This window comes from Microtus oregoni, unplaced genomic scaffold (assembly GCF_018167655.1).
Source record: "Microtus oregoni isolate MIOR12 unplaced genomic scaffold, Mior012 000006F_ref0000085, whole genome shotgun sequence".
NCBI lineage: Eukaryota > Metazoa > Chordata > Mammalia > Rodentia > Cricetidae > Microtus > Microtus oregoni.
In genome coordinates, this window is record NW_024543065.1 from 39,795,715 (window position 1) to 39,820,034 (window position 24,320).

The window sequence follows — 24,320 nt, forward strand, 5'->3', positions numbered from 1 at the left end:
AGAAAGATCAAATCGAACTATAAAGGATATGCTGAACAAACAGAAAGGGGTGGAAAACACCCCCAGAAATAGGTTACATAATGCTTTGTTAACCTTGAATTTTCTCAACGCTAATGAGAAGGGAACAATGGCTGCAGAAACGCATTGGATAATGGAAAAGTCTACTGAACTAAATCAACCAGTTTATTTCAAGGATGAGCTGACCTCACAATGGAAGCCAGGAGATGTGCTGCATTGGGGAAGGGGTTTTGCTCTTGTCTCCACAGGTGAGGAAAATTTGTGGATACCATCAAAATTAATAAAGGTTCAGTTTGAAGAAGAGAAGCCACTTGGAAAAGATAAATAACAATTCATTCACAAAAATGGCAAGCATACTGATGGTAAAAAGTACAGATAGTTTGGGGGAAGGGTCCTTTTCTTATCTCCACAGGAAAATACTCATCTTCAAAGAATTTAAGGGACCCTGAATATTTAATTACTGATGGATGGACATGTTCTGTAAGTATTAATTACATATATAATATATATATATATGTCTTATTAAACATTTCTTTATAAATAAGTAGAGCTGGTTTTGGAGTTGGACTATGGCTCAGTCCCTCTTCAATTCCAAGCCTGTTGATAAGAGATATCTCAGAGTTTTTGTCTCAGGTCAGGAGCCAAGAAATGGGACAGAATAAGAATAATTATATACTTGATAAACTTTCTTTGCCCTTCCTCATATCTGTGTCTTTCTTTATATGTCAGTATATGTCTTTGTTGTTAATGTTTAAACTTCCCATAACAAGCAACAAATTTTCCTACAGTAATCTTTAAAGTTTCCAGGATGAAGACGGGGCCCCACGACATCAACTCAATCTGGTTTTTATGACATCATGAATATTTTTTAAGCGCTAATATTAGACCTGTGTTTTGGTACCAACTGCACGAGACAATTTCCAATGATGCACATTTTTGACAACACTCTGGCTGGACCTTATCTAAACGCTCAGAGATTAGTTACAATTTTCTTAGGTCAAAGGTTAATTTGGGAATTTTACCATCATTTGCTTTCACAGGACCCCCTAAGAAGAACATCACCCCCATGTCAGCTAGAAGCAATCTTAGAGGATGACCTCCCCTCCCCCAACAGAGTTTGCCCTCAGGGTTAGGGACATCATTTAGTGGTTGGTTTAGGGTTGAGGGGATGGGGAGATATTTTATGGAGTTAGGGGTATTTTCAAAAAAAGGGGGGGATTAACTGGTTTGATGGGATGATTGGTATTTGTGAATTATTGTTTTTAGAACATTGTATTGGTACTGTTTCTTGTATATTGATACACTGAATATTGAATGTGTGTGTTTCTACCTCTATTTTTGTATAAGAGTATGCTTATTGGTTCCTGGAGAAAATCAACAAGATTGATAAACCCCTATCCAAACTAATCAAACGGCAGAGAGAGAATACGCAAATTAATAAGATCAGAAATGAAAAGGGGGACATAACCACAGACACAGAGGAAATTCAGAGAATCATCAGATCATATTACAAAAGCCTGTATAACACAAAACTGGAAAATGTAAAAGAAATGGACACTTTTTTAGATAAATACCATATACCAAAGTTACACCAGGACCAGGTGAACAATCTAAACAGACCTGTTGGTCGCGAAGAATTAGAAGCTGTTATCAAAAACCTCCCTACCAAAAAAAGCCCAGGACCAGATGGTTTCAATGCGGAATTCTACCAGAACTTCCAAGAAGAGCTAATACCCATACTCCTTAATGTATTCCACAATATAGAAACAGAAGGGTCATTACCTAATTCCTTTTATGAAGCCACAGTTACTCTGATACCAAAACCACAAAAAGACTCAACCAGGAAAGAGAATTACAGGCCAATCTCACTCATGAACATCGACGCAAAATCCTCAACAAAATACTGGCAAACCGAATCCAAGAACACATTAGGAAAATTATCCATTATGATCAAGTAGGCTTCATTCCTGAGATGCAGGGCTGGTTCAACATACGAAAATCTATCAATGTAATCCAGAATATAAATAAACTGAAGGAAAATAACCATATGATCATCTCATTAGATGCTGAAAAAGCATTCGACAAAATTCAACATCCATTTATGTTAAAAGTCTTGGAGAGATTAGGGATACAAGGGTCATACCTAAATATAATAAAAGCTATATACAGCAAGCCGACAGCTAACATCAAATTAAACGGAGAGAAACTCAAAGCCATCCCGATTAACTCAGGAACACGACAAGGATGTCCACTCTCTCCATACCTCTTCAATATAGTACTTGAAGTTCTAGCAATAGCAATAAGACAACATAATGGGATCAAGGGGATTCGAATTGGATAGGAAGAAGTCAAACTTTCGTTATTCGCAGATGATATGATAGTGTACTTAAGCGACTCACAAAACTCCACCAAAGAACTTTTACAGCTGATAAACAGCTTTAGTAATGTGGCAGGATACAAGATCAACTCCAAAAAATCAGTCGCCCTCTTATACACAAAGGATAGGGAAGCAGAGAGGGAAATCAGAGAAGCTTCACCATTCACGATAGCCACAAACAGCATTAAATATCTTGGGGTAAATCTAACCAAGGAAGTGAAAGATCTATTTGACAAGAACTTTAAGGCATTGAAGAAAGAAATTGAAGAGGATACCAAAAAATGGATGGATCTACCTTGCTCTTGGATTGGGAGGATCAACATAGTAAAAATGGCAATTCTACCTAAGGCAATTTATAGATTCAATGCAATCCCCATCAAGATCCCATCAAAATTCTTCACAGATCTGGAGAGGACAATAATCAACTTTATATGGAAAAACAAAAAACCCAGGATAGCCAAAACAATCCTATACAATAAAGGATCTTCTGGAGGCATTACCATCCCTGACTTCAAACTCTATTACAGAGCTACAGTAATGAAAACAGTGTGGTACTGGCATAAAAACAGAGAAGTCGACCAATGGAATCGTATAGAAGACCCGGAGTTTAACCCACAAACCTATGAACACCTCATTTTTGATAAAGGAGCTATAAGTATAAAATGGAAGAAAGAAAGCATCTTCAACAAATGGTGCTGGCACAACTGGATGTCAACCTGTAGAAGAATGAAAATAGACCCACATCTTTCACCCTGCACAAAACTCAAGTCCAAATGAATTAAAGAACTCAATATCAGCCCGAACACACTGAACTGATAGAAGAGAAAGTGGGAAATACCCTACAACAGATGGGCACAGGAGATCGCTTCCTATGTATAACCCCAGAAGCACAGACATTAAGAGCAACATTGAATAAATGGGACCTACTAAAACTGAGAAGCTTCTGCAAAGCAAAGGACACTGTCACTAAGACACAAAGGCAACCTACTGACTGGGAGAAGATCTTCACCAACCCCGCAACAGACAAAGGTCTGATCTCCAAAATATATAGAGAACTCAAGAAACTAGACTTTAAAATTCTAATTAACCCAATTAAAAATGGGGCACTGATCTGAACAGAGATTTCTCAACAGAAGAAGTTCAAATGGCCAAAAGACACTTAAGGTCATGCTCAACTTCCTTAGCAATCAGGGAAATGCAAATAAAAACAACTTTGAGATATCATCTTACACCTGTGAGAATGGCTAAAGTCAAAAACACCAACGATAACCTTTGCTGGAGAGGTTGTGGAGGAAGGGGTACCCTCATCCATTGCTGGTGGGAATGCAATCTTGTGCAACCACTATGGAAGTCAGTGTTTCGGTTTCTTAGGAAATTCGGGATCAACCTACCCCTGGACCCAGCAATACCACTCTTGGGAATATACCCAAGAAATGCCCTATCATATGACAAAAGCATTTGTTCAACTATGTTCATAGTAGTATTATTTGTAATAGCCAGAACCTGGAAACAACCTAGATGCCCTTCAATGGAAGAATGGATGAAGAAAGTATGGAATATCTACACATTAGAGTACTACTCAGCGATAAAAAACAATGACTTCTCGAATTTTGCATGCAAATGGATGGAAATAGAAAACACTATCCTGAGTGAGGTATCCCAGACCCAAAAAGATGAATATGGGATGTACTCACTCATAATTGGTTTCTAGCCATAAATAAGGGTCACGGAGTCTACAATAGGTGAATCTAAAGAAGCTAAGTAAGAAGGGGAACCCAAGGAAAAGCATATAGTTATCCTCTTGGCTAAGGGACGTAGACAAAATTGCCGGGGAGAAAATTGCGATCTTGGGGTGGGGTGGGTTGGGGGTAAGGGGAGATGGGGAGAGAAAAGTTAGAAGGGAAGGAGGTCGGGCCTTGGGAAAGCAGGAGGATTGGGATAAAGGAAGGTTGGACAGGGGAGCACGGAGCCACAATTCTTAGTTAAGGGAACCACTTTAGGGTTGGCAAGAGACCTGACCCTAGAGGGGCTCCCAGGTGCCTAAGCTGAGGTCCCCAGTTAGTTCCTTGGGCAGTTGAGAATAGGGAACCTGAAATGACCCTATCCTTGAGCAATACTGACGAATATCTTGCATATCATCATAGAACCTTCATCTGGTGATGGATGGAGATAGAAACAGAGACCCACACTGGAGCACTGGACTGAGCTCCCAGGGTCCCAATGAGGAGCAGAGGGAGGGAGAACGTGAGCAAAGAAGTCGGGACCACGAGGGATGCACCCACCCACTGAGACAGTGGAGCTGATCTATTGAGAGCTCACCAAGACCAGCTGGACTGTGACTGAAAAAGCATGGGATAAAACCGGACTCTCTGAACATGGCGAACTATGAGGGCTGATGAGACGCAAAGGACAATGGCACGGGGGTTTGATCCTACGTAATGTGATGGCTTTGTGGGAGCCCAGCCAGTTTGGATGTTCACCTTCCTAGATATGGACGGAGGTGGGAGGTCCTGGGTCTTACCACAGGGCAGAAAACCCTGACTGCTCTTTGGACTGGAGAGGGAGGGGGAAAGGAGTGGGGGGAGGCGGAGAAGGGTGGGAGGAGGGGGCGTAGGGGGGGAGGAGGGGGAGGGAAATGGGAGGCTGGGAGGAGGTGGAAACTTGTTTTTTTTTCTCCTTTTCTCAATAAAAAAATAAAAATAAAAAAAAGAGTATGCTTATAACTTTATCTATATTGTATTGATACATCTACCATATTACAATGTACATTTCTACCTCTGATACTATTTATATAATAACATTGTCTACAGTTGAAGATCTTTGTTTTCATATATTGCACAGTTGTTTATTCTCTTAGTCTTCAAGTTAGATTGGTATTGAGAATTATATGTTTGTCATATTTATTTTTAGGTTAATCAGTTCTTTTAGATACATAGAGATTATATTTAGTATAGATAGTATAATCTTCAGCCTCTTCGAAGAGCTGTAGAAAATGGCCTTTAATGTAACCTAGAATTCTGTACCAACGAGACACAATTACTCCTGGCAACACCACTCTACTCCCGAGAGAACGTTGAGCACCAAAGACACTCCACTGGGAGCTTGTCTTCTTGGCAGAACTGGCCTTTGGGTTAAGAAAAGCCCATACCTCAACTTCTGACAAAGATACAGAGTATCCATAAATGGATGAAACAGGATAGTCTTATCCTGCCAAGACAGGGTAGGATAGTTCTAAGAAAGTTCCTTGCCTTCAATAATGGTATGTCAGTTATGTTAGGCCTTAGCCAAAGTTGGTTAACTCAACATTGCAAACGAGACTTTGGGTGATTGCCCAGGTAGTCAGTTGTCTCTGTCAATTGTTGCACATTTTGGATATCTTTCGTTTGTTAAATAATATTTATTCCCTTCTCAGATCTTTGATGGAGTTGAAGATTATATTATTGTAGGTATTCTCTACATTAGACTTCTTGAGATAGAATGTTTAGCAAAACTTTTGTTCTCAATATTGTTTGTTATATTTATTATTTGTTACTATTGTATATAGTTGTATTTTGTTTAGTTCTGTCTTATTTAGACAAAAGGGGGAGATGTAGGGATGAGCCCAGTCCATTAGGGGGCATGTTCGCCTCGGGCTAATGTTTACATATAAATCTGGCGAGCATGAGCCCAACACCCCTTCTGTTTTCCTGTTCTCCGTGGGAACCTGTGGTTCTGTAAGTCTATTTCTCCATTAAAGCTGTATATATTATTACAATATTCTGCATTCATTTACGCCGATACATACTGATGAAGTAATAGGGGCGGCAGGGCTGCGTTCTCAGCACCCCTGGCCGCCTGCCCGGCTAGCTTATGCCCAAAAAATAATTACACAGACACTGTATTCTTTTAGACACTACTTGGCCCTTTAGCTCTAGCACTTACAGGCTAATTCTCACATCCCGATCAACCCATCTCTAATAATCTGTGAGAACCGGTCTTACCGGGAAGATTCTAGCCTAGTCCATCCTGGGTCTTCATGCCGGGAGCGGAGCATGGCGTCTCTCTCAGGCGTCTGCTCCTGAGAGGAAAGCTGTGTAGACTCCGACCTCACTTCCTCTTCCTCCCAGTGTTCTGTCCTGTTTTCTCCTCCCACCTATCCTCTAACCAATAAAATGGGCCAGGGCAGTGCCTTTATTAGCCAATGACCTTCCTCCATCATACTGATACTTTGAATATTTATTTTATGTTTCAGGTTAAATTTTATGGGATTCATGAGTGTGCAAATGCATGGGACTGATTCTCATTGATTCTCTTTAGATATTTCCTCATGTTTCTTCATTTTGACCTAACTTAATGTGTTAGCTTTTCTTAATCTGAGTATTAATATTTTACTTTCCTGTAGAAAATTATTTTTCAGTGAGAGATAGAAGCAGTGGGTAAAATAACATAAAGGGGTTATGGGAAGGAGTATGGAAGGCTAAAGGAATAAAGGCAGGAGAAGGCAGGGACTATTATGTGGGAAAAAATATAGTTAATGAAGGGAATAAAATAAGCCAGTGTTCCATTTCAGTGATATATAAATTCAATTCTAAAAATTATTTTAACTTCAATAAGGAGTATGTTTGGTTTTTGAGTGTGTTATTATATGCACATCTGAATGTACATGTTTTGGAATTCAGAAGAGTGCAACCCGTTTATTAGAGCTATTGTTATAGGGACTGCAAGTTGTGAGGAATGGATAGTGAACTTATTTCCTCAGAAAAAGCACACATGAATTTAAATGTGGAGAAAGATTTCATCTTCCTCAATATCCATTATATCTATTTATCATACATTTCTCTCTCTCCTAAATTCTACTCCTCCAACTCCTAGGATGCAATGGTATTCACTTTTCTTGCTCCAAAAATGAGCATATTAGTTTTTCCATCTGATAGCAATATTTAACTCTACTAAAAGATTTCTCCGTTTTCATTTGCATTCAAAATTCCACATTCACTCCTTTATCAGTAGAATTACTGAGCATTAATTTTAATGTTGCCGGGGAATTGAGGAATAAAGGAATACATCTCATGTACACTAATTGTAAAAAATTGAATCTTATAAAATAATTGGCTGTGTGGATCATTATAGATGAAATTGTACAGAAAAGTAGTGTACATGACATTGCTGTGCCTCATCATTGGAAGAAATGATGAGAATTATTAGCCATTCATAGTTTGCATTGTATTGTATTAGGTGCTTCTGAGCCAATACTGTAATTGTCAATTACAATTTATGAAATGTTTGTTCAGCAAGATGTTTTCTCCCTTAACTTTTGAAGAGAATTTCTCTCTGGTCTTAACAAAATTATGTAGCACTTGGGGATGAAAATGCATCCCAGTAGGCCTGCACTGGAAGCCAAGATGGACAAGACCTCCACAACCACCATTATCTTGCCCTTGGTGCTGTGGTAGACAGGGAGAAAGGTTATCCAGACACTGGAAAACAATAGCATACTGAAGGTCAGCAACTTGGCTTCATTGAATGTGTCAGGGAGATTCCTGGCCAAGAAAGCAACAATGAAGCTCCCTAATGCAAGGGAGCCATGGTATCCCAGGACACAGTAGAATGCAATAACTGAGCCCTTGTTGTACACAATGATGATTTGGCCATGCTCAGAGTGCACATCTTTGTCAATAAAAGGAGGAGAAAATTGCAACCAGATTGTACAGAGAATAATTTGGATGAGCGTACAGATGGCAATGATGTAGTTGGGAACACCAGAAACCAGAAAATACCTCATCCTTGTTCCAGGAGTTGTGACTTTGAAAGCAAGCAGCACAGTCACTGTTTTGGCCAACACAGTGGAAACAGCCAGAGTAAATACAACTCCAAATGTAATATGTTGCAGAACACAGGTAGCTGAGTTGGGATGCCCAATGAAAAGCAAGGGACACAGGAAACAGAAGATGAGTGAAATTAGCAAGATGTAGCTGAGATTCTGGTTGTTGGCCTTCACAATGGGAGTGTCACGATGCTTCACAAATATCCCCACAACCACAGTTGTGAATGCAGAGAAGAACAAGGCCATTAAGGTAAGAACCATCCCTAAGGTGTCTTTGTAGTTCAGAAAGACCACAGCTTTTGGAATACATTGGTTCTGTTCTCTGTTGGCATACTGGTCCTCTGGACACCTCACACAATTATCCACATCTTCTGGAGAGAGAAAAGCATGATTACTACAACTACTGCCATTTATTGAGAGAATATTTCAATTCAGTGTGTTGAGTAAACATTATGATATCTGATTCCTTTATTGATGCTGTTGCTGAGAGACACTGCTGCATAGCAATACTTTCATTTCATAATGTTCATTATAAATATGTAAAATGAAATAAAAGAATATGTTGTCTATTTAACTTTGTGTTGGTGATACCATTTGATATTATCAGAATACACAGATATTTTCAGTCCTTTCTGAATGCTATGATGAATTGACTGAAACAAGTGAGTTTACAGAGATTAAAATGATTAATCACTGTATTGCACAGAGTGTATTTAATATCTCAGAGCCCTTAGTTAGAAAGATTTTTGATGTCTTTGTGTTTTATGAATCGTTTCCCTGAAATAGATGGAGATCATGTCTTCTATAGGACAAGTTATGTGATACATTTTCTTGTATGAATTCACCAGCCAAAACACACTGACATATAAGAAACAGAAAGTAGAATCTATAGGGACCCTTGGAGCCTTCACATAACATACTAAGATCAAGTTCTCAACCAAAGGGTGCTTGATGTGTCCAAGAGGACAATGGCTAGGGAAAAGGAATCAAAGAAAAGAGACAGAGAATGAATAGGGGTAAGTCAACAAGGGAGGAGGAAACGGGTTTTGATCAGGGAGTCCATAGCACTGCCTCTGGTTAGAGGAGACAGGTGTGGCCTGTAGGAAAATAGCAGTTTATAAAGGTAAAAGCAGAACCCCCTAATAGGACAAATAATTTGATTTTGATTGAACAGGTTAATTTGGACAGTCATAAAACACTTTTTTTGCTCACTAGACTTCAATAACATTTAGTTGGATGTCCTCTAATTTGGGGGCTAAGTCCATTATTATCATCCTGGGACATGCTGGCATGAAGACATGGTGCTGGAGAGGGAGCTGAGTATTCTATATCTTTGATTCATAGGCAATGGAAAGTAAATGATCTCACCGTGAATGGCATTGCCTCTGAAGGTACAAGAAGCTTAGAGATCACCAAATAGATTGGATCAAGAAAATTCCCCTTGCCATATAATAATCAAAACACAAAACATACTGAATAAAGAAAGAATATTAAGAGCTGCAAAGGAAGAAGTCAAGTAACATAAATAGGTAAACCTATCAGAATTACACCTGACTTCTCAAAGGAAACTATGTAAGGAGAGGATCTTGGATAGTTGTGCTGCAGACCCTAACAGACCATGGATGCAAGCCCAGACTACTATACTCAGCAAAGCTTTCTTTCACCATCGATGGAGAAAAAAAGATATTCCATGACAAAAACTGATTTAAACAATACGTATCTACAAACCCAACCTTACAAAAGGTAGTAGATTGAAAATCTTAACCCAAAGCAGTCAAAAACACCCACAATAGCACAGACACCTGACAACCCTCCACCAACACAACTCAAAGAGGGGAAACACACAAACACTACCACCAAAAAAATAACCAGAGTTCACAACCATTGGTCATTAACATCATTTAATAGCAATGGATTCAATTCACCTATAAAAAGGCACAGGTTAAGAGAATGGAAACGAAAACAGGAACCAACATTCTACTGTTTACAAGAAACACACCTCAACCTCAAAGAGAGACACTACCTCAGAGTAAAGGGTTGAGAAAAGATTTTCCAATCAAACAGATCTAGGAAACAAGTGCGTGTGGCTATTCTAATATCTAACAAAATTCATTTCAAACTAAAATCAGACAGAAGAGATGGAGAAGGACACTTTATACTCATAACAGGAAAAATTCATCAAGATAAAGTCTCAATTCTGAATATCTATGACCCTAATATAAAAGGACCCACATATGTAAAAGAAACATTACTAGAACTCAATTCACACATCAAACCCCACACACTAATAACAGGAGATTTCAACACTCCTCTCTTACCAGTGCACAGGACAACCAGATAGAAACTTAACAGAGAAATAAGAAAACTAACAGATGTAATTAACCAAATGGACTTAACAGACATCTATAGAACACTCCACACTTGGATAGAATTCAGTCACAATGTTGTATGACTGTCAAAACTGTTTCTTTGAGGAAAGTCCAGCAAATACAGACTTTCAAGGAGTCAAAGATGTATGTCATGGTATGAAGCACAATTAGTAAAAACTTTGGGTCAGAAATTGGGTCTCAACCTGAAGATTGCAAAGAAAAACACCCAGTCACTGACTCTTACCTTGACCTCAGTCTGAAATGGCAATCTTGCCTCTTGGAATCTGAGAAAGAGACTGTGTCTGAGAGCTGTCTCCCCACCCAAGTTTATATTTCCCTCTAGGTTTCGAATTAAAGGCATGCAACACTGGGATAAAAACAAGCAACACCAGATTTCTATATTAACCAGGGTGTCTACTGGGATTAAAGGTGGTTTTTTTTTGTTTACCATAATCTCTTCTATTATGCTGGAAAGTAAAACAGCTTTACCCTCAGATATTCAAACAGTCTTTATTTATTAAAGTACCATTGAAATGCCTCTACATTTCCCTTTTTTTGTCAAAAAATAATAAAAAGAAGGCTATAATTAATATAAAAACTATATACAATAAGAACAATGACTGTATATAATATATACAAGGAAGAAATATATCCAAAATATGGAGGCCATTTGCATTGACATATTGAGAAAAATATTTAGTCTGTAGCTTATCTTGGTGATTCCAAAGGCGTATAGCTAATTTACTTTCCATCAATGACTTACTTTTGCCACAAAGAAAGTAAACTCCATATGGAGTTTTTTCAATATCCATTATCTTCTCTGGAGTAGATTGGTCTGCTCTATTTTCCTAAACAGCTGATGATACTAATTTTCCAGGACTAGAAATTAGCATTATATTGTTAAATGATCTATATAGGTACAATACCATGAACAAGATTCAAAATGCATGTACAGTATGTTTTAACAAAATTAATCTCAAATTTGTATCCATATACAAAATTTGTATCAATATACAAAATTTGTATACAATATACAAAATAAAACAAATGTGAAATATGAAAAACTAACAGACCATGTCTGAGAACTGTCCATCTCCCTCTCTAGAGCTTAGACTAAAGGCATATAGCACTGGGATTTAAGGTGTGTACCCCCTGATTTCTATATGAGCTAGGATAGTGACTGGGATTGAATGTGCACATGCCATTGTGGCTACTGGGATTAAAGGTGTATGTTACTATAATGTGGTCTGTAAGGCTGACCGGTGGGACTGTTTTACTCTTAGATCTTCAGATAGTTTTTATTTATTAAAATACAATTGAATTCTCCTGTTTCCCAGGTCCCCCCTCCTTCCCTTCTACCTTTTCTCTCCCCATCTTCCTTTACCCCCATCCCACCCCATCCCCAAGATCCCATTTTCTCCCCGGAAATTTGGTCTACTTCCCTTAGCCAAGAGGACAACTATATGTTTTTCCTTGGGTTCACCTTCTTACTTAGCTTCTTTAGGTTCACCTCTTGTAGACTCCGTGGTCCTTATTAATGGCTAGAAACCAATTATGAGTGAGTACATCCCATATTCATCTTTTTGGGCCTGGGACACCTCACTCAGGATAGTGTTTTCTATTTCCATCCATTTGCATGCAAAATTCGAGAAGTCATTGTTTTTTACCGCAGCGTAGTACTCTAGCGTGTATATATTCCATACTTTCTTCATCCATTCTTCCATTGAAGGGCATCTAGGTTGTTTCCAGGTTCTGGCTATTACAAATAATACTGCTATGAACATAGTTGAACAAATGCTTTTGTCATTTGATAAAGCATCTCTTGGGTATATTCCCAAGAGTGGTATTGCTGGGTCCAGGGGTAAGTTGATCCCGAATTTCCTGAGAAACCGAAACACTGACTTCCACAGTGGTTGCACAAGATTGCATTCCCACCAGCAATGGATGAGGGTACCCGTTCCTCCACAGCCTCTCCAGCAAAGGTTATCCTTGGTGTTTTTGACTTTAGCCATTCTGACAGGTGTAAGATGATATCTCAAAGTTGTTTTGATTTGCATTTCCCTGATTGCTAAGGAAGTTGAACACGACCTTAAGTGTCTTCTGGCCATTTGAACTTCTTCTGTTGAGAATTCTCTGTTCAGATCAGTGCCCCATTTTTTAATTGGGTTAATTAGCATTTTAAAGTCTAGTTTCTTGAGTTCTCTATATATTTTGGAGATCAGACCTTTGTCTGTTGTGGGGTTGGTGAAAATCTTCTCCCAGTCAGTAGGTTGCCTTTGTGTCTTAGTGACCATGTCCTTTGCTTTACAGAAGCTTCTCAGTTTAAGTAGGTCCCATTTATTCAATGTTGCCCTTAATGTCTGTGCTTCTGGGGTTATACATAGGAAGCGATCTCCTGTGCCCATCTGTTGTAGGGTATTTCCCACTTTCTCTTCTATCAGGTTCAGTGTGTTCGGGCTGATATTGAGGTCTTTAATCCATTTGGACTTGAGTATTTTGCACGGTGAGAGATAGGAGAATTGGGATAAAGGAAAGGTGGATAGGGGAGCACGGAACCACAATTCTTAGTTAAGGGAGCCACTTTAGGGTGGGCAAGAGTCTTGACCCTAGAGGGGCTCCCTAATGCCCAAGATGAGGTTCCCAGTTAGTTCCTTGGGCAGCTGAGGATTGGGAACCTGAAATGACCCTATCCTAGAGCAATACTGACGAATATCTTGCATATCATCATAGAATCTTCATCTGGTGATGGATAGAGATAGAGACAGAGACCCACACTGGAGCACTGGACTGAGCTCCCAAGGTCCCAAGGAGGAGCAGAAGGAGGGAGAACATGAGCAAAGAATTCGGGACCATGAGGCGTGCATCCACCCACTGAGACAGTGGAGCTGATCTACGGGGAGCTCACCAAGGCCAGCTGGACTGTGACCGAAAAAGCATGGGATAAAACCGGACTCTCTGAACATGGTGAACAATGAGGGCTGTTGAGACACCAAGGACAATGGCAGGGGTTTTTGATCCTACTTAATGTGCTGGCTTTGTGGGATCCTAGCCAGTTTGGATGTTCACCTTCCTAGATATGGACGGAGGGGGGAGGACCTAGGACTTACCACAGGGCAGGGAACCCGGACTGCTCTGTGGACTGGAGAGGGAGGGGGGGGGGAGAGGAGTGGGGGGAGGGGGATAAGGGTGGGAGGAGGGGGAGAAGGGTGGGAGGAGGGGGAGAAGGATGGGAGGAGGGGAAGGGAAATGGGAGGCTGGGAGGAGGTCGAAACTTGTTTTTTTGTTCATGTTCTTTTTTCTTCTTTTCGCAATAAAAAAAAAATTAAAAAAAAATACAATTGAAATACCACTACAATGCTATAACGAGCTTTTTAAAATGAATTGTTAATAATCATAGACCTATGAAACGTAACTTAGGAAAGTAATATATTTTATTTCTTTAATTGTCTTTTGGTCCATTTGATCAACTCAGTATGACTGAGAGAAGATGATCTAAGTGATGTGAAGGATTTATCTCAATAGAAAACACTCACTGGTCTCATTAGAAACTTCATTTTGTGGGCAGGGGCTGCAATCAAAACAGCAGCTGGCCATTCCCTCCTGCCAGAACTTTCTGAATCCAGGACCACAATCAGCACTGCACACAGAGGGTGGCATCTGTGAAAAATCAGATACATGCTGGTGTCGGGAGTTTTACTTACTTCTATAAATATATTTCATTATCATGTTGATATACCAGTTAGCTAGTTTTATATACACCAAGAGATTAAGCTTAATACATTTTATAATACAGGAGGATTGGGATAAAGGAAGGGTGGATAGGGGAGCATGGAACCACAATTCTTAGTTAAGGGAGCCACTTTAGGGTGGGCAGGAGACTTGACCATAGAGGGGCTCCCAGGTGCCCAAGCTGAGGTTCCCAGTTAGTTCGTTGGGCAGCTGAGGATAGGGAACATGAAATGTCCCTATCCTAGAGCAATACTGACGAATATCTTGCATATCATCATAGAACCTTCATCTGGTGATGGATGGAGATAGAGACAGAGACCCACACTGGAGCACTGGACTGAGCTCCCAAGGTCCCAAGGAGGAGCAGAAGGAGGGAGAACATGAGCAAAGAAGTCGGGACCACGAGGGGTGCACCCACCCACTGAGACAGTGGAGCTGATCTATTGGGAGCTCACCAAGGCCAGCTGGACTGTGAACGAAAAACATGGGATAAAACCGGACTCTCTGAACATGGCGAACAATGAGGGCTGATGAGATGCCAAGGACAATGGCAGGGGGTTTTGATCCTACTTAATGTGCTGCCTTTTTGGGAGCCTAGCCAGTTTGGATGTTCACCTTCCTAGATATGGACGGAGGGGGGAGGACCTAGGACTTACCACAGGGCAGGGAACCCGGTCTGCTCTTTAGACTGGAGAGGGAGGGGGAGAGGTGTGAGGGGAGGGGGATAAGGGTGGGAGGAGGGGAAGAAGGGTGGGAGTAGGGGGAGGGAAAGGGGAGGCTGGGAGGAAGTGGAAACTTGTTTTTTTTCTCCTTTTCTCAATAAAAAAATAAAAAAAACCATTCAAAATAAAGGAAGTACAAAACCCTGAAAAAAAAATTTAATAAAAAAAAAGAATGGCAAATATCAAAAACACTGATGACTACTTATGCTGGAGAGGTGTGGGGTAAAAGGAGCACTTTTGAATTGCTGGTGGGTATGCAAGATGGTACAACCCATTTGGACACCAGTACGATGATTTCTCAGAAAAGTAGGAAATGAAACCTTTCCTAAAACCCAGTAATACCACTTTGGAGTATTTATCCAAAGATGCTCAATTGTGCCACAAGGACATATCATCAACTATATCCATACCAGCATTGTTTGTCATACCAGAACCTGGAAACAGACTAAATGCCCCTTACCAAAGAATGGTTTAAAGAAAAGTGGTACATTACACACTGGAGTACTACGCAGCACAAAAAGATAATGACATCTTTAATTTTTCAGGAAAGTGGATGGAGCTTAAAAACATCATTTTGAGTGAGGTAACTCAGACACAGAAAGACAGTTATCATATGTACTGCCTCAGGTTTTTAAAGAAGAAGCTAAGAAAACCAGCTTACAAACCACAATCCCAGAGAACTTAGACAACAAAGAGGATGGTAGAAGAGACATATCTAGGTATAATCTACACAGGAAGTAGAGACAATATATCTTGAGTAATTTGAAAGTGTGGGTACTTTTTGGGGGAGGATTGAACAGGAGAGGAAGAGCAGGGAGGGGAGCAGAAAAAAAATGTAGAGCTCAATAAAAATAAAAAATATAGCACAGTAGTAACATTCATTATACATTATATATTAAAAAATAAAGATATTCTGGAATGATAAAAATTCATTGTACGCATATCTGCAATCCTTAAAGTATTGATAAAATGTCACATCAAAAATGGATGTAGAAGCCGGGCGGTGGTGGCGCACGCCTTTAATCCCAGCACTCGGGAGACAGAGGCAGGCGGATCTCTGTGAGTTCGAGACCAGCCTGGTCTACAAGAGCTAGTTCCAGGACAGGCTCCAAAACCACAGAGAAACCCTGTCTCGAAAAACAAAAAACAAAACAAAAAAAATGGATGTAGAAACATACAATAGGAGGACAGTAAATGCTTTGTAATGTGACTAATTATTTTCTTGGTTATAAGACAGCACAAATGAATACCATTGTCTGTGTTACTGTTGTGTAATGAAAAAGAATGCAGTTAAGTCAGACCCACCTGTCTACTTCCTGTTGCATGCTCTATCATGTCTTCATATATATGCAGCTGTTGACCATATGGAAAATATGAGCTAAAATCTCCTATTTTCACCTTAAGTCCAAGACCATATGGGAAATTCCAAATATGAAAAATGCCATACTCTTCCTGATGATTTCCTTTCTGGTTCATAATCACTCTGTCTCCAACTGGATTAGTGAAGCGTGTTTTCCTCAGAAAGGAGTGCATCTGAAAGAAAAAAACCATGCTAAAATGTGTATGCCCTTTCTTGAGTTCATAAAATGCATTTTATTTCATCTTAAAAGCAGTATTCATGAAAGTGTCCAGGGGAGAAATAACAGTAAATCATGTGGACAAATAAAGTTATCATAATGTTCCTACAATTTAAGTTCTTTCAGAAAAAAGGTACCAAACAGAAACACAGACATATATGCAGATACAAAACACCAATATGAAAACACACACACCATGAGAGAGAGAGACAGAGACATACAGAGATTCACTTCCATATAGACATACATTACGCATCAACATACATTTTATATAGATATATACAAAAATGCAAACACTCACACATAAAAACAATGATACACACAGTGAGACATATGCACCGAAACAGACACAAAAACAGAAAGCTGAGAAACACATAAAGAGGGCCACAAATACATGCACAAATTAAATTACAAATACACACAGGGAGACACTCACAGACAAAAACACTTACACAAAAAGCTATTGATATTGATGGATTTATGCTCATATACAAAGACAGATTGAGAGAAACAGACAGACAGACAAACAAAAACAAAGATATACATATGTTCAAGCAATATACAAAATGAACCCAACACATATAAACACATGCACTGAAAAAATACACAAAAAGTTATTCACAGAAACAAACTACCATACAAAAAGACATTGATGCAAAAGAAATTTATTTTCAGTTCCTCAAAGAGATAGATAAACAAATATACAGAATATATATATATATATATATATATATATATATATATATACCCACTAACACAGATACCTAGAAATCAAAAACGTAAAACCATATACAAGGAGAACCAGGCATTCATACTTATGTACACAAATGTATGTCTTAACCAAAGAATGACACTGTTTACTGTGTAATTACTTTCACTCAGGATGAGAAATGAGGTCCCAAGTGCCTACAGTGTGAGCAGATTCAAGCAGTGAGAATAATGTCCTTCTCCATTATCCATGGGTTGATTATGTACACGCTGAAGAAGCATTTCATGGAAGGCATGGGCCACAGCATACACCGCATTATATATGTCATAACTCTCATCACTAAAGGCCATGTCAAAAGTCTGTTCCTTTAGCCATTGCAATGAGGCATTGGATAAGCAATTCTGCAGGGTCTTACACATAGAAGCTGAGACATTGCAGTTCAAGTTCATCCACTCCAGCCTGGCCAGGAATTCGTCTGTGTATTTGAGAGGGTTCAATGTCTGGACAAATGTTTTAAAATGAGAAATCTCAGCATGGTCGTGTGCAAAAGTTATTTTCCCATTGAATGAATTACGTGGGAAGTCATTCTTAGTTGTAATGCCATCCCACTGTGAGGTGGTGACCCATATTCTCTGTAAACCTAGAGATCGCCACCTTCTAAAGCCCACAGCTAGAGAACTCTCTGGGTCTCCATAAATGATAACCACATTTGTGGATGATGTCATGATTTGGTTATAATACACTTCAACTCTTGTCAAGAATAAATGCATCTTGACTGGGATCACACTCACAAAGGCAAAGCAGACTGTATTTTGTTCCATCTCTCCTCTTAATTGTGTGAGAAATTGAGTACCCTGATCATTGTCTGAGATGGCCAGTCCAATCCAGTTCCAGTTGAAGTGAAGCATAAGAGAGACCAGGGCCAGGGCTAAAGATGTGTCCTTGGCAGCCATCTGATACAGAGAGGGAAATTGTTCATGATTGCTCAGGATGGGATGGAAAGGTCCATAGGTAACCTGAAGGAACTACAACATAGGGAGCAGCATGAGGTAGCACAGGTACATAAGAGCTTTTAAATACACTTTAGGTCAAGAGTTCCTTAAAAATCTCCTTATCTGTTACTTCTTCCCTCATCTCAATTTCAAAAAGGGAAATGAGGCCCCATTACTAATGAATGAAACAATGAACTACAAAGTTTAACGCAAATTTGATGATTGTATCCTCCTCAGAATCTTATTAGCAACTAGGATTATAAGAGCAGAATTTGAATTTCTTGCAAAGTTACAACAAAAAATCTCACCTGTTGAGGTTTGAAGAGGTTGATGATGTTCCCAATGGTCACAGATATATCCAAATTTGGTCCTGTAAGCACCGCTAGACACATAGTCTGTTCATGACACATATAATTAGGGGGAAAATCACGAACTTCTTCAGAAAACAAAAGGTGACTATACATATTTGTCCCACTGTCACAACCATGCTCTAAACAATCAAATACGAATGATGAATTTGGTAGAAGATCAGGGTTCCTGTTGACTTCATCCATGGAAAAAGCTAAGGCCAGTAAAAACTGGAAGGTTTTAGTTGTTGTTCTGTAGAAGGGTATGGTGATTAATATGGACAGAGATCTACAGATGATCCTGAGTAGTCAACAGATGGATTATTATGAGCTGTACCATATTCTCAACCACTGCCAATACTGATACAAATGACTTATGCTGTTAGATTAGAATAATATAAGTAGCTGGAAGCTTGTAAAAAGCTTTAAAAGTTCATCAGAATGTATCTTCCATAAATAAAGTGATACATCAGCACCTTTCAAAGAGTGTTTTCAATTTCTGGTTTTTAAGTGCTTACTATAAAGATAAAGACAATGGAAGAGGCTTTAACCAAACAATCAACATATTTATGTATTCATTTTTAAATCATCGATCAATGTGAGAAATTCAAGAGACGTGTGAGCCTGAGTTTATTATATTTTCTTATGAAATTAACTGAATTTGTTAAAACTCTCAAATAATGCCTGTTGAGTGTACAATAGTATGGGAAACATTCGGCTGTTTTGCTTTCAATTCTTTATAATGAGTGGGCAATACAGTTAACATATGCCCTTGATCTTTGTGTTATTCTTTTTATCTGATTTATCTAATGGAGGTTTAAATCTCTTTTTAAGATTTATATTTAAATGAATTTAAATACCAAAGATGTATTTTGTAAAGCTGTATGTATGTGTTCACCAATGTATATAGACAGTATTAGTGTTAATGTGGGTAATTAATAGAGAATGGATTCCAAGGTTTTGTACAACAATTTGCTACAGATTAGACTGGCCTCAAAACTACAAAGATACACCAGCTCCAGGTTCTTATTGCAGAGATTAAGGCCATGTTCTACCTTCTTAGTACTCTTCACCTAATTTATGTTTACACAGAATGACATATATTCCAACTGGAGACTTCTGACCAATTGTTTTCTATGCTACAAAACTGCTTTGACTACATTTCCAGTTACACTAACACAACAATAACATTCTACATTAATTTGTATATGTCAGTTTAACATCTTTGTAAAACAGAAGATGATAAAGAATAAAATCTGATGAAATTGTTTATGAGGCTTTCTGTAATAAAAGTGGGTAATAAGCAAGATGAGACTGAATAATATCAATTTGTGTTTATTTTTTTTGGAAAAAGCAGTAACTTCTGTCTCTTCCTAATCATTTCATAAATCTGACCAATAAACATTAATCATACTTCTTCATTCTAAATGATTCACTCAGAATAAATGAAAGTATTTACTACTTAGATATTGTACCACTATGATTTCTTTATGCACTTACACATATATAATTAAAATAAAAATAATTTTTGAATATTTTTATTACCACACAGAAAAAGTGTCATTGAAAATTTTAGTCACACACAAGAAGAATTTGAGACTAGATCTTGTGAAGCCCAAACACCAATTCCTTTCTCCCAAACATTAAGAAACATAAATCCCTTGAGCAGTTATAGTGTTCCAGTTTACTAATTTTCTGTGCTTGATAACAACTATTAACAATATGAAAAATTAAAGTGTGTATAGTCCCCATGTGGATAAAATAAAGCATTATAGTTAGCAAAATTTCTGAAAGGAAATTTAAGAGATACATGGGAAATAAGTGTCAGAAAATAAACAATTTAGACACAGAGAGACAATACCTTTGTTTTTAAAATAATGGCAAAGTTGTGCTCGTATGGAACTGCCCTATTCCCTCTCTAATGTGTTGCTAACAATCACACACCAGGGCTGTCAATCAAGGAAGTGACAATTCCCTCTCTAATGTGTTGCTAACAATCACGCAGCAGGGCTGTCAATCAAGGAAGTGTCAAGGAAAGTGTCAATCGCACTTTTCAAAGAATGAAAGCATATATTTCACAGTTCATAATTCCTTTTTTTTTTTAGCAAAACTAGAAGAAGAACTGAAATTTGAGATTAAAGGGCCGTGATTTTACATGTACGAAAATGAAGTATGGAGAAATCGGAGCACATATGATGTTTACATTGGACAGGTCTCTTGCTTCCAATCTTGATGCAGTTTGAGGATAATGGAATCACATCAGATCATGTAAGAGAGTAACTGTATACCTATGGGAAAACTCTTCACAGCTTGGTGTGTCACAAGTATTAGTCACCCTAGCACATGCTTTACAATCTTACACATTGATGAATGTCCATCAGTTGATTGTAATCTATGGCATTTACTTAGGCCCACTTAGGATGATAATAACTGAAATAGAATGGGGGTTTGTTTAATAAGTCATCTCCTGCTACAGTGTTGTATGTATATGTATTTCTGATCTTGATTAAGGCATTCTGTTTGTATAGCTTATTCAAAAATGTAATGTATAAATAAGAAATACAGCTTAATAGGTAATCATATATAATAGTCAAAATTGCTCTACCACCAGTGCCAGCCTAGTAAACATGATCCTGCCTAGGCAGAGAGCGCCGAGGCACGGACATAGTCTCATCCACTTTCCTTCAAACTCTGAGTGGGCACACAAACACACAGGCCCAAAAATACTGTTTTTTTTTTCAGTTTATGTTCTATACAAGGCAAGAGTGTTTATTATGGACAGAGATCTACATAGGATTATTTGTAGTAAAAGGAATGGATTATCCCATACGGGACAATATTTCCAACCTCCCTCACTAATGAAGCAAATGTCCCGTGTTGTGAGTTTGCAATGACATGAGTTGCTGAAAAGTTAAAAATATTTAAAAGTTCATGAAGGTAAATCTCTCATAAATAAGTTGAGCCATTTTAAAATTTCACAGAAAAGGCCATATATTTCTGGTTTTTTAGTGCTTGCACAATGGATAAATAAAAGGTACAGGCTTTGGTGATACAGAAAACGTTATCATGTTTTCAGTTTGAAATAATTGAGCAATATTAAAAGTAGACATAATACATTAGCCAAGATTCAGGTAAGTTTTATGAAACAAACTTAACTGGAGGAGGTATTCAAGGAATTACTGGTAAGTGCACAGTAGTCTCTTGGGGGTAATGTTTGATTCCTGTACTAATAATTCCTTCATATTTAGTGGACAATATAGTTAATATATTCCCTCATGTCTACCATCACTATGTTGTATTTTTATCTTTCATGTTTATCAATTAAAGGTACAAAATGTTCTTTAAATATTTAATTTGTGATACATTTACCTATCAGACTACATTTGGTAAATAAATTGATTTGTGTGTATGGACATGAGAAACACTCATATAGAAAATAAAAGGGAATGGATTTCACAATTTTCAGTAAAATTGGTATTTATTTGCCACTGACCTTGAATGCATAATGATACACCTACTCCATTTTATAAATGCAGAGATTAAGGGTCTAAACCACAATATTGTCCAAGTATTTAATGCTTACATAGGTATGTTCGATGGAATTGTACCTGATATATCTGCACAACTTAAATTTTCTTATACAGAGCATCTTTTGTCTACATTTCCAGCTATAAACTCACAACACTAGCATGCAATTGAGAACTATGTATATCTGGAACTTGTAGTGAGATTTGTTTGTGCCAGTATCACAAGCTTATAAAGCACAATAATATAAAGTGCGCAATATACGGAAAATATTTATGAATTTTTATAATATAGTCAACAATAACATCTTGTGTTCATGTTTACCCTTAAATAATATCAACTACTACTACTACTACTACTACTACTACTAAATAATAACTCTTATGTCTTCTTATATAATATCGATCATATAAACAATAAACAACAATTCGCTTTCTTACTGAATGATACATTCAGACTTAAAAACAATCTATTTTCTATTTTGATTTCTTACCACTGTGGTATCTTTATGAATAAATATAAATATTTACCTCTACATGTTGAAATAAAAAACAATCTTAAAATATTTGTTATTACCTTACGGAAAATGCCATCAAAAGTTTTGGTAATACTCAACAGGAACTTGAGATAAGAACTTATGGAAGTGAAACATTAACTCTTGCACACTAAACATGAGGAATTGTCGATGATTTGAGCTCTGGGGGTGGCATAGTGATCAAAGTGCTATATTTGAAAAGAACAATCAACAAGGCACAAAATCAAAAGTGCATAGTGCACAAATTGGTAAAAGACAAAGCTATAATTAGTAAAATTATTGAGAGAAAAATAAGACATAAATTAAATAGTGTTGACAGTGAGTAACCAGTTTAGATCTATAGAGAAGAGACGCGTGCTTCTTAAATAATTACAACGAGCTAGTAGATACCTTTCTCAAGTGTTGAAAAGTATCACATGCTGCAGCTGCCACTCAGGTAAGTGAAAAGAAAGTAAGCAGACACCACTATTAGTGACATCTCATATTTCAAAGAATGCAAACATATCATTTATACAACAAAAAATTCTTTTTTTAAGAGACAGTGAACACTCTTCTGTGGAAATAAAGGCCTGTGGATGTACAAATATTTCTGACCCCCTATGAAATATTTCTTGTGACATTTACATAGACAATTCAGAGAAACTCACGGTATATTCAGAATGTGGTTGAAATAATCTTTCTCCACAGGCCCTTGCTCTGTTAAAAGGAAGAAGATACAACCTGTCAACAAATCTTCATCTGTGTCTTTATTCTCATATATTCTCCACAAGCACGTGGGTTGGGTGAACCTGGATACTAGAAGTGGAATGTTCAGGAAAAAGAAGAGAAAAATCAAAGCAAGCATCTTTGTCCTTTTTGAAGCCTGGGAAGTGTGTCTTGTGAAGTTAGATATTCTGTTAGGATATTCAGACGAGGACATTATATTGGTTCCCATATTTTCCCATCTGCTTTTATTTCTGCAGCCAAAGCAGAGGCTATTTGTCTATTCATGATTCCTTTATTTCCCAGTTGATTCCTCACCTTTGGGGAATCTTGGACACTTTTATCCCCTATGGGAGTGCACCTGATATGCATGTGATCCAAATTTAGCACGGAAATATATGAGGAGAATTCAGGTCGTTTCATGACATCATTTAATTTTGTGGAAATTATGGCTCCATGGGGAATGTCATTTTGAGAAAAATTTGGGGCCATGCCTGGCAGAACAATATTTTCATGTTAATGCCTTTAAAAATCATGTCAGTGGCTTTCGTTAAATGATCCACATTGAGACAGGAAGGACACAAGAAGTCAAAGTTCCTAGTTGCACACTGGGAATTCTTTCACAAAATCCCTGTCAGGGAACAACAGTTCCATGGTTAGAGAAATTGAGTTTCACACAGCTCGCACAGTGGGGCTTATACTACAGGAGTGACAGTAACAGAATATCTACCAAATACTGTGCTTCCATTGTCCTGAAAACAAATAATCGGCTGCAATTCTAAATTTTTCTGAATCCTGCTGTTCTACAATCATCCAAATCCCCATAGAATCAGTTACATTTATAGCATTATAAAATGTTTTTGAATATTCAACAAGATCACTACAGATTCTGTGTTCCACATTTCAAACACTCAA

At 38.0% G+C, this 24,320-nt stretch overlaps 2 protein-coding genes across 2 annotated transcripts in view; one reads left to right on the forward strand and one right to left on the reverse strand.

Annotated features, from left to right (window-relative positions):
* LOC121449794 overlaps positions 1 to 24,320 on the forward strand; it is an 81,705-nt gene that overhangs the window by 40,226 nt on the left and 17,159 nt on the right. Inside the window, 1 exon segment of the mRNA XM_041654470.1 lies at positions 4,118 to 4,137. Coding sequence (XP_041510404.1) covers positions 4,118 to 4,137 — 20 coding nt within the window.
* Positions 7,662 to 23,547, reverse strand: LOC121449175 (vomeronasal type-2 receptor 116-like). Its single transcript, XM_041653443.1, has 6 exons — positions 23,351 to 23,547; positions 18,605 to 18,896; positions 17,519 to 18,329; positions 16,324 to 16,553; positions 14,101 to 14,224; positions 7,662 to 8,566 (listed from the first exon to the last, which is right to left on the reverse strand). The coding sequence occupies exons 1-6, from the start codon at positions 23,545 to 23,547 to the stop codon at positions 7,662 to 7,664; spliced, it is 2,559 nt and encodes an 852-aa protein (XP_041509377.1).

Bases quoted from the DNA above. Each gene is read 5' to 3' on its own strand.
- LOC121449175 (XM_041653443.1), bottom strand. From the start codon at position 23,547: ATGCTTGCTTTGATTTTTCTCTTCTTTTTCCTGAACATTCCACTTCTA. The intron at 18,330-18,604 runs GTGAGATTTTTT...CCTATGTTGTAG, and splicing joins ACCTCTTCAAACCTCAACAG to TTCCTTCAGGTTACCTATGG. The intron at 14,225-16,323 runs GTGGGTCTGACT...GATTTTTCACAG, and splicing joins ATGCAACAGGAAGTAGACAG to ATGCCACCCTCTGTGTGCAG.